Source organism: Microplitis mediator, chromosome 6, assembly GCF_029852145.1.
Source record: "Microplitis mediator isolate UGA2020A chromosome 6, iyMicMedi2.1, whole genome shotgun sequence".
Classification (NCBI taxonomy): domain Eukaryota; kingdom Metazoa; phylum Arthropoda; class Insecta; order Hymenoptera; family Braconidae; genus Microplitis; species Microplitis mediator.
Window position 1 is genome coordinate 10,879,122 of NC_079974.1, and position 17,477 is coordinate 10,896,598.

The 17,477-nt window shown below is 31.8% G+C and overlaps 1 protein-coding gene across 10 annotated transcripts in view; it reads left to right on the forward strand.

Annotated features, from left to right (window-relative positions):
* Window positions 1-17,477, forward strand: part of LOC130669381 (phosphatidylinositol 4-phosphate 5-kinase type-1 alpha) — a 350,783-nt gene that overhangs the window by 236,216 nt on the left and 97,090 nt on the right. Inside the window, exon 16 of one of the 10 annotated variants that reach the window (XM_057472250.1) lies at window positions 9,622-9,857. The exons of 8 other annotated variants lie outside the window; for them this stretch is intronic. In XM_057472250.1, the coding sequence (XP_057328233.1) occupies window positions 9,622-9,677 (56 nt within the window). In that variant the 3' untranslated portion in view covers window positions 9,678-9,857. Of the gene's footprint in view, window positions 1-9,621; window positions 9,858-17,477 lie in introns of those variants that run through there. One more of the 10 variants, XM_057472249.1, reaches the window with a different exon arrangement.

Here is a 17,477-nt window from a genome sequence, read left to right on the forward strand (position 1 = left end):
CCAGTAACATAATTTTTGAGGTAGACATATATGAGAAAATTAAGGCATATATGCCAATATCAGGGCATAAATATCTACATCAGACCATATCAGAAAATTGAATAAACATATGTCAGGCCATATCTAGCCACATATGACCTAAAATGAACGTTTCTGGAAAATTTCTAAAAAAATTAGAAAAAATATCTTCTTTTTTTCAAATTTCTTTTATATCTCAAAGTATATTGAATCGATCGATCAAATATTTTTAGGAACGTTGACGGCTAAGAAACTCTTCCAATTGCCGCAAGAACAATCTCAATCGGTCAATTAGTTAAAAAGTTATAGTGAGTTTATATATATATATATATATATATATATATATATATATATATATATATATATATATATATTGTTCAGTCAAGACCCAATTCGCTACCACCTGAGAACGCCGAGCCTCACCAATAGGTCGGCAGCACCTTCGCTATTTGAACTTACGCGCGAAATCTTGGCCAATGGGGAAATTCCATCATTTGAATAATTAGTTCCAACTTTGAATAAAAGAGTTGCGACATGAAACGCACTCATTGGCTCAAGATTTCTACAAGCTACGTGGATTTTCGCTATTGGCTGAAATTTCGTCAGCGTCGGCTATTAATTTTCTGATTGGTCTACCGCTCTGACGTCATAAAGAAACCGTTGTGAGCTTTCACTTTACAACGTTTCCTCATTAATTCACAACGTGCTCTTAAAAAGTTCACCTCGTGTTCTAAAACCGCTTCGCTGTTATAAAAGTTTTCTTGTGCTATTCAACTAAATCTTGTGCTGAATTATATTCAATACTTAGTCAGTATATCAAGGCTGCTATTTATTGGATATAAATAAATTGTCATCCGCTCTTAATTAATTACTTAAAGTAATTTCCGAGTTTAACCGCTTCTATTACCACGTGTTGCGTTTATACGTACTTATTGTGTTGCATTCGCTCTCACGTACATTGTTTAAGTCGCATTCGCTATACAGTATTCTTACCATTTAAGTGTATAAATGTAAATAAATAGTTAAGTTATTTATTCTAAAAGTGTGTAAATTTTAATTATTGAATTCACCACACCTACACCAGAATCCCACAGAGCACTCGCTCATTTTACATATATATATATATATATATATATATATATATATATATATATATTAGGGTGATCCAAAAAATAACAAATTTTTTTTTTCTTCCAAACAGGTTCAAAAGTTTCATTTAGATAAAAAAAGACGCCTGTAAAAATTAGAGCTCTGAATATTAACATTAAGAGGTTCCTCATCGCACTTTTCTATTTTCCATAAGAATAACATGGGAAAAATTTTTTTTACGTCTTCTGATTTTTATAAGTAGCTAACGATGCGTCATAGGAATAATTAGCAGGCATATTTTTGTAGGGAATCGAATGCTCTACAAAAAAAGATTCTTATCATTTTTTGAGGAATCTATTTGTTCAAAAGTTATTTGAGGTTGAAGTCGAATTAATATTAAATTTTGAGATTTTCTACTTTTCCGGCGAAACTATCAGACTTATTACAAAATATCATCAGACCTTTTTTGTAGACAATTTTATTCCCTAAAAGTTATTTCTAATAAAGTTTTTTTGAATTCGACATTGTTTTCTAGTTATTTTTATTTTAATGTCATGCTCATAAAAAAATAGTCTTCTGATCGATTTTAAGAGCTTGACATTAAAATAAAAATAACTAGAAAACAATGCGGAATTCGAAAATACTTTATAAGGAATAACTTTTAGAAAATAAAATTGTCTACAAAAAAGGTCTGGTGATATTTTGTAATAAGTCTGATAGTTTCGCCGAAAAAGTAGAAAATCTCAAAATTTTATATGAATTCGACTTCAACCTCAAATAACTTTTGAACAAATAGATTCCTCAAAAAATAATTGGAATCTTTTTCTGTAGAACATTCAATTCCCTACAAAAATATGCCTGCCATTTATTCCTATAACGCATCGTTAGCTACTTATAAAAATCAGAAGACGTAAAAAAAGTTTTTCCCATGTTATTCTTATGGGAAATAGAAAAGTGCGATGAGGAACCTCTTAATGTTAATATTAAGAGCTCTAATTTTCACAGGCGTCTTTTTTTATCTAAATGAAACTTTTGAACCTGTTTGGAAGAAAAAAAAAAAGTTTGTTATTTTTTGGATCACCCTAATATATATACATATATATATATATATATATATATATATATATATACACACACACACACACACACACACACACACACACACATACTGACAATCGAATATCATTCTGAAAGTAGTTGGAATAACTTCCCAAGACCTCAAAACGTCGACATCCGTTGAAAACTCGATTTTCGGAAATCGGGGTGAAAACAATAACTTTCTGAAATTTTGAAAATTTTCAAGTTTCACAGCGAGAAGTTAAAAAACCAATAAGTATAATTACCTACATCTAATTTTTTTTTGGTTCTGAATGTCATGTCTAGTATGTATGACTATGTATAATGAGATGGAATTATATACAATGAAACGGTAAGTCTCCTCTACGTAGTAAAGATGTACGCATACATACTTACGTTTACAAAATATGATATCCACGCATGCCGCTTTTTACGTAGCACAACTGACCTTGAGGATATCACTGACTCTTTGTATGTTTAATCACCTCGGGTCAAGCCGGCATCCACCAGGACGATCATAGGAATGTTGAGCAATTGAATGTGAGGACTTACCTTGCTTTGCGGATAAGGGAGTTCGGGCATCTTTTGTTTACAGCAACGTTGATTAATGACCTGGTCTAGCGGTGATACAGCTACCCAGGAACGAGGTTTTTTACTTAACTTAAGTTCTAATGAGCACGGTAATAAAATATTTACAATATTTTATACGGGTAATGGAAATCTTATTTATTTATGAAGCACTACTTGACACACGAGTACCCAGCTACGTACGATATTTACACTTTTGATAATACAGAATTATCCTCTGGCAACTAGTCTCTAATCAACCAACAATTATTATTTTATCAAATGATTTAATAAAAAGATTCAGTAAAAAAAGTAATTAGTGAAATTTGAATATACGTCTGGCGCATGACACACGATAACCAAAAGTGATGCTCTTCAAAATGTCGTCTGGTTACTAAATTCTAGTACACTAACTGCGTAGCGCCGAGGGAATTGCTAGGGCCCTTATTTATTGTTGTTTCTGCAACAGTGTTGAGTGAGCTAACGCTCTATCGCTCAATAAGTAAATTAATTTACAATATTTTGGCTTTCCTCTCAGAAATGGCGCCACGTAAGCTAAACTGGTCACATTCAGAATTATCGATTCCCGTACTTCTCTGCAAGGTGGTTTGCAGGGCACTAGACCAAAGTCTGTTGTAGTGGGTTGACTTAGAAGCTCTGAAGTGGGGCTCAGCACCTTCTAGAAATAAACCGACTTCGCCCAATACAGAGTAAAGGAAATCTGCATGTTAATGTATACGACTTAAGGTCATTATACAATTTTCAGGCCCGGTAGTCGCGGTGTCAGTTAACTAACTCAAATCGTTACTCGCGAGCAATTTTACGACCTCGGAAAAATCGTTGCATCACAACAAGTATATGAGATCATATCTAATTATATACAGGTAAATATGATCATATACACACACGCATACACACACACACACACACACACACACACACACACACACACACACACACACACACACACACACACACACACACACACACACACACACACACACATTCAGGAAACCTGTTTTACACAACCGAATAAATTTTCGTTCTTTCCGATTAAAGTCCACAGACTCAAAATTTGGGATAGCTACTGGTTACAACACGAGGACATTAATAGCAACGACGTTTTTTTTTCCGAAATTGACTTTTCTCGTGCTTTGAGAATCATGCAAAATAAGAATTTTCGGCTTTTTAAATGACAAGCCCAACGGACTCAAAATTTACAATGAATAGAATATACAATACAAGGAAACCCATAACGATATTGCTTAGTTGGAAATTGACTCTTATAACTGCAGACTTGAAATTTGTAATGAATATCTGTACAATTGTCACGATATTTGAATATCGCGGCATCTTCGCATTAGGTCGGAGAAGGGCAACAGATGGCAGCACACGCTGCTCAGCACGTCTCACCCATTATTATTATTATTATTATTCTATTATTATTATTATTATCCTATGTATTATTTTATTTTATTCACGGTGTGATTATTACTTGTTTAATTTACTAGGTACAAATTGCGGCGATACCAGTAAAAATTACTGCATTTTATAAAGTTGTCAATGGATTTTATAGCCGCCGGGATAATTAATTGCGTATATTTGTTTTAATTATTTGATTATTATTATTATTATTTTGGTTGGTTGGCGAATGCGCGGCAACGCAACAGTTGGCCACAGTAAATTTATTTATTTTAAATAAATTTACGGGGTTTATAAATAAACTAAGGGAATATTTATTTATAATATTATATTATTAATTGGCTCTGGAAAAGGGAATGGCCATTTAATGTCGGGAATGGACAAATTACATGCCAATCAAGTCATGCATCATGATGGTGGTAAATGAGCAAATAACATGCGACAGAGATAGTCCTCCATTGGTTGGAAAGAGAAACCATTATAAAATGGCGCCGGCCGAGGTGCCGGCATGGGACTCACGTGCTGCCATGGCCAGACGTGGATAATCTCTTGTGAGAGCAAGGTGTGTTTGCCTATTGTTGCCAAATTATTGATATTGAGACGCCATTGGAATTACCAAGCGTTACAAAGTTATTGGATATTTATACAGTGTTTTGAGACACGCGCCAGTTATTACTGATATTATTTGGGCATTGATTGACAATATATAAATTATTTAAAACCAATGGAGCCTGTCCGAGTTTTAGAGATTGGTAACGACTGTAAGTACCTTTGATTTTCATACATTGGCGTGTAATTTGTCCCGCGTTGGTGGCCATTTGGGTATATCTCACGTGTGAGTGAGAGAGAGGTCCCAATATATATATATATATATAGTTGCGTAATTCTTTGTCCCGGCGACAAAGCTTGAATCCAAAACGCGAACGTTAAATTTAGGATTTTTTTATCAATAATTATTGGTGACCGTATATGTTATTGACGGTAAATAATTATTAATATTTATTGGTATTATTTTGTATTTTTAGTAATTATTGGTGACCGTATATTATTGACGGTAAATAATTAATACTATTTATTATTATTATTTTATTTTTAGTAATTATTGGTGACCGTATATTATTGACGGTAAATAATTAATACTATTTATTATTATTATTTTATTTCTATTAATTATTGGTGACCGTGTATTGCTGCCGGTAAATAATTGGTATTGTTTACAATTATTATTTTATAATTTCAAACGATTATTTGAAGAGTGTGGGGAAACAATTTATTTATTGCGGTGGATATTTATAATTACTTAGTTATTATTTGAAAAACATTGTGAATGACTGCGATAATTATTATTTATATTAATTATTATTTTGCGTCAAATATCCACCCATAAGTACTTTATTATTTGATTCGTATTTATTTTTTTCTGGAACAATATTTACCATTTTCCTTTTAATATCGCCAGCGGGTGTTTTATCAATTGCAATAATGGTTTAATTTATTATTAATTTTGAGTTATCTTGAGTTGAATAATTTATATGATGTGCATAAACATTATTATACTTAATTATTTATATTTATTATTTATCACGTGCGAGTGAGAACAAAGGGAACATTTGTTTTATTAAATTATTGTTTTTTTTTTGCGTATGTGATCAGTGGTCACACAAAAATTATATTGTGAAGTGACTATTATTTCTATTTTTATTGTTTATTATTTATATACCGCTGGAAAATTATAAATTAAAATATATCGGATAAATGGCTACCAACCTGGGATATAATTAAATTTTATTATTATTTATTTATTGCAACTCTCTCTTTCTTGCTTTCCTTTTCCACTACCTGAAAACTGCTCTCTGTTTATATTTATTATTTCATTTTCATTTCAATTTCTTATTTATTGTTTGTTTTGTTATTTGTTCGTGGGGTACACGAACTGGCGCCCAATTCGGTTGTCTAACCCAGCCTGAGAAGAGCTGTGTATTATTTGGGGATCGTGAGCATCTCCAAAGGATATTTTTGGTTTTGTTTTTCTATTTTTATTTTCAGTTTCTACCATCAGTGGGCCATAACGCCTATTTGACACTAACTACACTCCGCCGTGGGTAGTGTGAAATAGTAGAGAACGTTATACAATTAGAAAATAATCAAAAGAGTCTGCTGTAGGTGCGGAAGTTTGTTAACAACAAATATACACACAAAAATTATAAGAACAATAATTTCAACTGTCACTCACATTTGTTTATACTTATTCAACTTAAGACAGTAGCAAACGCGTCTAATATACTGAATCTAATAAGTCAATGCATCTTGTAAATTATTGATACAAAGTAAGTGAGCACGCGTTAGAAAATGAAACATTTGTAACAATCGTTACATATGGATCGCGATTTAACCATTTAATTAATTTTTCCAAAATTTTTCACTTTATAAACAAAAGGTACAATGCCACACCCAAAATCTTTGCGTTGAGATCATCTCAGGTACCTATGTAAGTGCATGCACGATGAGTAAGAAAACAGAGATCGACCGATGTGACAATTTACCTTTCTCTTTTTCTCCATCAAAAGGGCAGAGCCTATGCTCAAACCCAACTACGTCATCTAGCCGTATACTCATCTTGCATCCACACTTACCTGCGTACACCTATTCACAATACATTTATAAGAGAGTATGTATGTGTGCGTACGGGCGTAGTACCCAAAAGTATGTATAGCTGCGACTCAGCGGGACACCTGCACGTGTGCACCGGACCTCTAATTGACTCAACGGTCATAAAAATTTTACGACCATCTAATTTACATATTTCGAAATCACTGCATACGTTCCCATGCTATGACTAAACGGATCTACGCACTTAGCCATTTGTTTTTCTATTAGAGCACTTACTCATCCGTTGTTGTTGACAAAAACGATATCATCCGATGTCCATATATGGACTTTTCTAAATTTTTAGAAAGTTATTCCCGGAATCGTGTACTTACTCATCATGTTAATGAGATGGACCCAATGATTGCACCAAAAATCTATGACTTTCCCTTCAAAACTAGAGTATATAAACTGCCGAAAATCTAACGAAGGCAGTCAATCGCTAATCAGAATTAAACTCTGCCGGATCTCGAGTCGATCAAAATAATCTCTCCGAAGCTCTCCAGACTTTAACAAAGTACCGATTAGTTCTAACGGCTTAAGTCCGGTTAGTACCGCGAATCAGAGGTAAAATTTTAATTGTTGTCCACGTGACGGTCCACCGCCTAGGCAATCGGACTCCTTGGCCAAATACTTAAATTTTAGAAACTCGCAAAAATCACGGTCGATTCGACTCACCCAAATCAGGATCATCGGTCTCGTGACGGTCTATAGCCTAGGAATCCAGACTCCTAGATCGTAATCCTAAAAACAAATTTCAATATCCGCATTCGTATTCGGTAGATAGGGGAGTGTATCCGCTTGGCACCCCAGTAGCTCCGAGTCCGGATAGTGCAGTAATTCCGCTGAGGTAAAATCACGACGCCACAGTGCAGTGTTCCAGCGAATTAAATAAAACAATTTCGCGATCATAAATTCAAATCGGTGAATTGAGAGAGAGTGTGATCAGCGCAGATTTGTAAACCACCTCCAGCTGAGTGGTAAGTCAAAATATCTATATATACATATTGTTAAACCTATAACATACCCAATGTAAACCTTATTATAATATTATACCAGAATATACAGATTCTTTTCTTTTTTTAATCAAATATATCTTTCTCTTATTTATACCTCTCACTCTAACATTCGTAAGTTAACGGGTACAGTAAGAGACAGACGTAAAGGAACAGGGACTTCTCGAGGGCCCATATTCACCTACCTACTTCCCTCTCGCTTTAAAATCCCTGACCTACCCTAAAGCCACGCAGGTCAACGATCGGGATTGTCTATCGTACTTCCGCTCGGTACGAAATAGACTTATTTAGTATACAAAAACTTGCCAAATATTAAACATTCTCACACTAGCCACGTGACGGTCCTATTAGGCTCCTTGGTTGAGTAATAGAATAAATATTTTGGGTAGTTTTACTAAATAATTAATTAAATAAAACCCTTCGCCCGTCGCCTTCACTCTCTCCGATCGTGACACATTCAAAGTTAACCCAAGTTGTAAGTGTTTTTATATCGCAAATTATAGCGTATCCTTAATAAATACTGACTTCCATAGCTCTAGGTATTCACTGTGAATAAATTATAATTAATAAGCGAATTCAATTACTAGCGATTAAACGATAATTAGATCATACTGGTGAAACAGATGCTCATGGTGAAGCGGTAGATAGTATCACGTAAAACGTGACGTATTCATGAAGTGTGCAGCATGACTGCCTAAACTAATTTCCTTATTGGCCAGGGAGACGCCAATTTAATTCAATTCGCTCCCAATTTTGCTGATTGGCCGGCGAAAAGTGAGTTTCTAAAGATATCTAGCCCAGCATGACGTTTGTCAGGCTTGATTTATGCTCAATCCAACACTAACCTCACCTAATACCATTTAATCGCTCGTTTCATCTTAGACAAAATGAATATAGTCGATTGAGACAGAACAAACGTGCTGATGACTGAACAATATCAATTGAAATGCGAAAAAATAAATGGCGTAAATTTTTTTTTATAAAACCGACTCTTATCAGAGTTCGCGGAGGTGTCAGGTTTATAGAAAGGAAAGGAAATATAAGAATCCTCAATTTTGCGCTATTCAATTCGACGACTTTTGAAAAATTCGGGAATTAGATGTTTTCACCAAGCCTGCAAAGTTCGAATTCCTGACCTGTTAAGAGCCGAAAAAGTCATTCTTTTCTATCATAAAAAAACAAACGATAAAAATTAGCGCATGCGTCAATCTTCTCGCAAATAGAGGCAAAAATTAAAAAAAAGTATACACGCCACGAAGGAAGATTGGATACCAAATCCATTTGTTTTCCACCCTAACCTTCAGTTCGAGTAAGCAATTGCACACGCGGAATATCCTGTTTTCCTTCCTTGGTGTTTAATCTGCTACTTCGGCTCGATTTCCGAAAATTGAGTTTTCATCGGATGTTGATGTTTGGAAGTCTAAGTAAGCTTTTCCGAATATTTTGAGAGTGGTGCTTGTATGTATGCATGCGTGTACGTATGCATATGCATATGATTGTACGCGCGCGCGTGTGTGTGTGCGTACATATGCCTACCGATTTAAACAGAAATGACTACCGGAGTTAAATTCTGTTGGACAAATGTTGTCTATTTGAGTAATTTTCTGTCGACTAGTAAATAAATATTAGACACCTCAAGCGTGAAATCACTGAGTTTGCTTTATGTTCATTTTATTCTGTGAACCACTTATTATTTACTATGAGCACGTTAGTGCTACTAAGTTATGATTACGATTTTTTTTTCATCGTATACTTAAAATTACAAATTAAATTTTATTGTTAATAGGAAGTCCTGCAACGAGAGTAAAGTGGCTTAATTCAGTATTCCTTTTCACGGATTGAAGGATGATCACATACAACTTCATGGGCATCGTATCATAGAGAAGAAAGATCATAATTCATTCGAACTGTTATAAATATTTATCTATAGGAAATTTTTCCAAAGAAAAAAGAATAAAAATAGTATTAAATTAACTAATTTGTTATATGTATTGTCTTGCCAATGTTTCTTAATAATAACATTATATATATATATATATATATATATATATATATATATATATATATATATATATATATATATATAAATATATATTCTAAAATAAAAATTTAACTTGATGCTAGACGAAATGAATTAAACGAATAAAATACTCAAATTTAATAAAACCGAAAACACAAAACTAAATCACATCACATTATCCATCGCTTAATAATCACCTCTCTCATCTTGTCGAAATCCTGATGAGTGCTAGCCAATTTTAATTTCCCCAGTATCGGCAACTGGTCTAATCGTAACCGGAACTTTAAAACCTAAAATTTATATTTGTTGGATCAATAAATAACCACATCATCACCGGCTGGGAAGCTTGTTACTTCGGCCATTATTCACGACCTAACTAAACTTCTCACATGGGACTAATCTCATCTACACTGATAGAAGGATTTAATACTGAGTACTGAATGGATTTAGTAATAAAATTTTTAGTCACTTCTTTGGGAGAACAAAATATTTTGTGCCCATCAATATAATTTATTATAATTTAATAAATCATTTTTTTATCTCAATAAAATCTTCTTATGGTAAAATAAATATTTATTTCCACCAACTAAATATTCGGTAATCGGTACTAAATATTTTTTTTGGCAAGTTTTGTCGGTAGATGGCTTGTTTGGGATTGAAAACTACGTATGTATTTGTGGGAAATATCAGTGTAGCGTATGTGTGTGAATATATCACCGCTTTCACAGTATAGTGCGTTTTGTTTCAATCGGAGTTAGTGTTGTGATTTCCAAATCAATTTAGTGATTTTAAAAACGTTAATTTTCAATTGATTTCAACTGAATTATTTCAAATTATGGAAGAGCTCTTAAAATCTTTATTTTTAACATATAGTATTTTTAATATATAGACAAAATAAAAATATATCAAACCGTTACAAACTCATTTACTACTAAATGGCTTATATGTCATTGCTCATCGGAGTTTAATTTAAAATTTTTAACTTATGTATATTAAAATTATGTGTGTTATTTGTATAATTAAAACTTATTGAACTAAAAATTTGTTATTTATCTTAAATAAAAAATTATAATAAAATGAGGTTATTTTCTTTATAATACTGTATATTTTTGCTTAAAATTATTTATTATTATCATTTTAATTTATTTTAAGTGGAACAATTAGGTTATGCGCTAAAATAAGTTAAAAGAATTAGTTCTTTAATCTTAATAAATTATTCATTGTGCCCCAATAAATCATTTCTTAAATATTACTAAATATTTATTTGGTGGAAATAATTGAGCTTTACTAAATGATTTGCTACATGTAACCAAATATTTAGTATTGGAAGGTTCGTTACTAAATCATTTAGTAAATACAACCAAATCTTATTAAATACAACTAAATCCTTCTATCAGTGTACACACACCATTTAAACGTACTCCAAAACACCGATACTCGTTATGACATTACACTCGTACCGTAAACTTCTCAACATGAAATTTATCTAAATGTCACAGTATTCACACATACCACAAAATGAACTCAAAGACACATTACACCTACTCGTATTCACACTTATTAACTACACTCACGCCCCAGTTACTCGATATTCGCACGCTAACTCATACATAATTCTATGGCGATCTTAGATCCTGTAACTAGAATCATCGATACTATTGTAACAGTTACAAGATGTAACGTTACACAGTATACATATTGAGACAAATCGCTTTTTCTCTTTGCGATTCTTACCAGCAGCCACCAGAATTCGCGGGTTGAACCATGGCTTAGGCTGGCCTCTACGAAATTTTTAATTACTGGGACAGAGCAATGGGCTCGGGTTCTTGCAAAGTAAGAACCCGCACTTGCTCAAACTTGGCAACGTATGTAGAAAAACTTATCAACTTACCTCACGGCTTATAAAATTATAGATTATACTTATCGATAGTCGAATTAATACTTGTAACTTAATTAATATTTATTTATTTAAACTATACAATAATCTTACCAGTAAAATAGGAAATAAATAGGTTGGGCAGTGATAGATGGAATAAAAGGAATTAATCAGAAAATGTGCAAGTTTATTGCCAATTATAATAAAGTTCAAGTACTTACAATAACGTTTCCGGAAGATACAAAAATCAGGATAGTCCTGGTATACGCTGAATACAATATATCTCCACGCAAATACAGCACTGAATTTATTATCCGATGTTATATTATTTATAAGGCGAGTATATCGCCGGCAACGTACAGTAAAAATGTATTTATTTAAATTTTATTTATAATAACTAATAAGTAACTAATAAGAAATAAAATTGCAAAGTAATTGGCCAATAGTGTATGGAATATGAGTTCGTAAGTACAATTAACAGAATAGATACTGAATAATTGATATAGAAACGTCTATACGCTAGTTGATCCAGGATCGAAGTGATTGACCGATAATTTAGGGTCTTGGACCTGCCGGTGAACTTCGTCCCCACTTCACTCTTACGGACATGCGTCGACGTAAAGACTCGTCATGTGACCACGTCACTATGACTTGTGTAGTTTCAGACGGCAACGAGACGGGGAAAATTGGGAACCCCAAGGCTGAGGACGAAAATGATAATTCACATTGTCTCAATATATATTAGGGTGGTTGTTAAAAATTAAATTTTCTCAGGTGCCTCATAAAAAGCTTCTTTTTAGTGGAAAGATAAGTTTTTTTTAAATATCTCATGAAATATGCAGATTAAAGGAAAAAATTATAGGAACAATTTTGGAAGAAATTAAATTCTTGACAAAAAAGGTCATATTCATTTTTTTTATCAAATGTGTATTTATGAAGATATTTTAAAAAAACTTTTTCAGATCTTATCAATTGAGCATTTTAAGGATAACGAATGTTAAAAATAACGTTTTTTCTCAAATATAGACAGCTTCGTAACTCGTAACATATCAATCATCAATGCTTGTTGTAGTTTCTATATACTTAGAAAAATGTTATTTTCAAAATTTGTAAACCTTAAAACGCTCAATTCATCAGATCTAAAAAAGTTTTTTTAAAATGTCTTCATAAATACACATTTGATAAAAAAAATGAAAATGACCTTTTTTGTCAAAAATTTAATTTCCTACAAAATTGTTGCTACGATTTTTTCCTTTAATCTGCATATTTCATGAGATATTTAAAAAAAACCGCGATTGTATCGAAAAATGAACTTTGATCGTCCTACGGCACGTGTTATTTTTACTTACAAAAAAAAACCACATTCTCCGCGTATTTTTTCACTAAAAAGAAGCTTTTTATGGGGCGCCTGAGAAAATTTAATTTTTAACGACCACCCTAATATAAATATTAGACTGGGCCAAAAAAATTGACTATTTTTCTTTTTCTTAGCTATATTGAGAATATTATTCAGAATGACAAAAACAAAATTTCATAAAAGTTTGAGCCCTTAATATTAATTTTAAGAGGGCTATCATCGCTATTTTTAATTTTAATTCATAATTTGATGTTTTACGTCAGAACTGCTAAAACATTGTAGTAAAAAAAAAAACATTTTTACTTATTCTGATGTAAAATTAAATTCCCTACAAAAAAGGTCTGATTGAAAATTTTCATCAGACAAGCCGTTTCCGATTAAGTAAGCTTAATAAATTGATATATTTTTTCGATTTAACATTTTTACTTTTGAATTTTGTAACTGACGAATCAATAAATATATAATAACGACCATCTCAAATTTTCGAAAGAAATTTAATGCTCTACAAAACAGGTCCCTTAACACTTTTTGCTAAATTCACTCCTTCGAAAGTTATTCAAGGCTGAATTTGAGTCAAAACGATTTCAATAACGTGAATAACTTTCGAAGGAGTGAATTTAGCAAAAAATGTTAAGAGACCTTTATTGTAGAGCATTAAATTTCCTTTAAATATTTGTCATGATCTTTATTAGATTTTTCTTGATTCGTCAGTTACAAAATTCAAAAATAAAAATGTTAAATCGAAAAAATATATCAATTTATTAAGCTTAATTAGTCGGAAACGGCTTGTCTGACGAAAATTTTCAATCAGACCTTTTTTGTAGGGAATTTAATTTTACATGAGAATAAGTAAAAAAGAATTTTTTTTACTCCAATTTTTTAGCAGTTCTGACGTAAAACATCAAATTGTGAATTAAAATTAAAAATAGCTATGATAGACCTCTTAAAATTAATGTTAAGGGCTCAAACTTTCACGAAATTTTTTTTTTTTGTCATTCTGAATAATATTTTCGATATAGCTAAGTAAAAAAAATAGCCAATTTTTTTGGCCCAGTCTAATATATATATATATATATATATATATATATATATATATATATATATATATGTAGTTTCAACATTTTGGTAACGCATTTTTTTTAATAGCTTAAAATGTTTCTGATTGCATGTCCTTTGATGGCTTTTTCAGGATTTTTGATGTAACTTCACTGTTATTGATATACATCAAATTTATGATCGTTTCAACATTTTGGTAACTATATATATACAAATTAACCGAACTATGCATTTTGGTAACGAACGGTATTTCTAGTCCTTCGGCTGAAGAGGTGAGCCCGTATATTTTGTTGACACCGGCTAAATCTGACTGTATCTTACGTATTTTGGGCCAAGGATTACAAAAATCAGCTCCATTTCGTTCAAAAGTGCTGCAAACAATTATTAATAACAATTTTATTGTTTAAATCGAAATAACTCCCGAACCACTGGTTTGTTGGGGCAGTTTATTTGAAACAAAATGTTCAAAATGAAAAAATACACAAAAAAAGTATCATTCGTTTTTTTTTGTATATCAAATATGTCGCGAGATATGATAAAAAATCGAGCCGGCGCTCGAACCTCTCTCTCTCGCACGAGCAGCTGCCTATGCGCGAGCTCTCTCTCCACCAAATTGCGTCAGATGCTTGATAGGCCGGAATTTTTCTAAGTTTTTTACATTTAAAAATGAAAGAAAAAAAAAATCGTTAAAATGTCGATAGTACCAATCGACAGCATTTTTTCTGAAACAGATTTCTATCGTATCGTCCAAAGACTTTTTTCTTTTTGTGAGCTCATGTTATAAACAAATGGAATTTTCCAAAGTCCAAATTGGATGGAAAAAATCGAAAAAATGTTGATAGTACCAATCGACGGCATTTTTTTCGAAACGGATTTATATCGTATCGTTCAGACGTTTTTTTTTTTTTTGTTAATTAAAGTTATAAACAAATGGATTTTTTCAAAGTCCAGATTAGATTGGGAAAAATTCATTTGTTCATAACATTAGTTAACAAACAAAAAATAGCAAATTTTGCAGCCAACTTTTTATCAATTTGCACAGCATATTGCACTCATATTGTAGTCAGTATCTAATAAGTCTGAAGTTGACCTATATTTGCCGTCAAATTGAAGAAAAATTTTGGAAGCAACTTGAAATTTAACTTACCCGAAATTGGACAGCAAAATAAACCCTAATCGTACAGTTTGCTTTAGCAAAAGTTTATTTTACAAAAGTTTCCTTGAATTTTTCGTAAAATTTCCGTCTACTTCAGACTTTTCTGTTTTTTACGACAATTTGTATGCAACTTGCTATTCAATTGGAGGTAAATTTACCACCCGAATTAGAATACAAATTTACTACAGAGGTTGACTAGAAAAAAGTTGTCGTCAATTTTCAGGCCAATTTTGTGTCGATTTATTGTTAATTTGACTTGAAAATTTGTAAAGTATTTTTTTACCGTCAAATTGTAGACGTTTTTATGTATAAATTTGGTTACATTCTGAAATGGTAAGAAAAAACATTACCGACTTTTTTGTATCGAAGAAAGTTACCCCAAAATTGAAGAAAAATTAACTGCAAATTTTTCTTTTCAACTTTTGCTGTCAAATTATCGGCAAAGTCGGGCATCAGATTTCAGGTAATTTTAACATAAACTTACTTTTGATTTCGAGCTAAAGTGGCTATTAGGGAAGATCAGAAGTTTGCTAAGCAACCTTGGTTATCTGGGTAGGCAGGTAATGATTTAGTTCAGCCAAGCACGTCCATTGTTGTTAAAAATTTATAAATCTGAAGCTTGCAAAAACTTGCTGCCAAGCTCATCAATTGAGATTGTTAAACTAACATTTCATTAAGTTTTCCTGGCTATCTGGTTAGTTACTTTCTTTTGAAACGCTAACTATAATGAAAGTTTACGGTAATTTTCTATGCAAAAGTGCTGAATTAACTGGCAGGCATTTTAAATAGACATCTACAAACGAATGACAAGAAATTATTCTTAATTATAACTAAAATACTATTCGAAATAAATTTTTTTGGCTATTATTAATAAACGTGCATAATTTTTATAAAAATATAAATAATAATAATAATCACATCTTTGACATCGATCTAACAAAATTGGAAAATTATTCAATAATAGGAAGTTATTAATTTAACTTCCGTTTTGAAATGTCAAATCGTACTCCGTTAAATCAAAATTTTGAAATTTAGTGCCTCGTGATTCTACGGGACGATAATAATCTTTGAATAAAGAACAATAAGATAATCAATAGAAATAAGTAAATTAAATAATTTGATGAATAACTATGTTATCTATTAGAATTGTTTAAGCTATTTTATGAGAAAGCAGACAATTATTTGATTATTTAAATTTAATTTATCGAAATGTCATCGGCTGTTTAATTTGCATGCATTTATGTTGAAACTAAAATTTTTATTTAGAGAGTCGAAATTTGAATTAATATAACTCTTCCGTTATTCAGCAAATTAAATTATCTAATAGGTTTGTTCATACTATTATCGAAAAAAGTGTATGATCATATAATTATTTATACGGAGTAATTCACTTCCATTAAAAGTATATATGAATATTGTTTAATTACCTATTTATTTATTTATTTATTTAATAGACAAACGCCAATCGGCTATTTACATTATTATGATTATGTATTAATATAATAAAATATTGCTGATGGGGACTCTAAGTCAATATACATTAATTATTATGGTTATTGCACTATAAGAGTATTAAAAGAAAGTGAAAGTGGGCCAGGTACATAATGAATAAGATTTAGAGACAATAAATACTAGTGGTGGATTGGTGATTATGTTTGTGTTAATTATTTAATTTTATATTTTTAATTTTCGAGTTGAAAGTTTGCAGAGTGTCCTCTAAGAAGTTGATAACAGAGCAGTGATCGTTGACTAGATTGGAGATTCTATTTCTAGGCCCATGGTGGACATAGCTCTTAGAAGTCTTAGCTGTGACTAAGAGCCTGGTGTTTCTTAACCCTAGCCTTGGTTTTTTGAACATAAATTGTTCTTTTATTTCTGGTGATAGTATTAGGCCGTTAATTACTTTATAAAAAAATGTTATATCAGCAACTTGGCGCCGACAGAGTAGACTATCAATTTTGAAGTGATTGTAGACATCTTCGGTACTCATATGAGAACCCTGTGTGTACATATAGTACGTTATAAATTTACAAAATTTCCTTTGGATTTTTTCCACTCTATCAACTTGTGCCTGGGTATGAGGTGACCATATTATGCTGCAGTACTCCAGGATAGGGCGAACAAGAGAGGCAAATAGGTGGAGAATTGTGCGTACATCGCTGAATTCCCGACCTGTT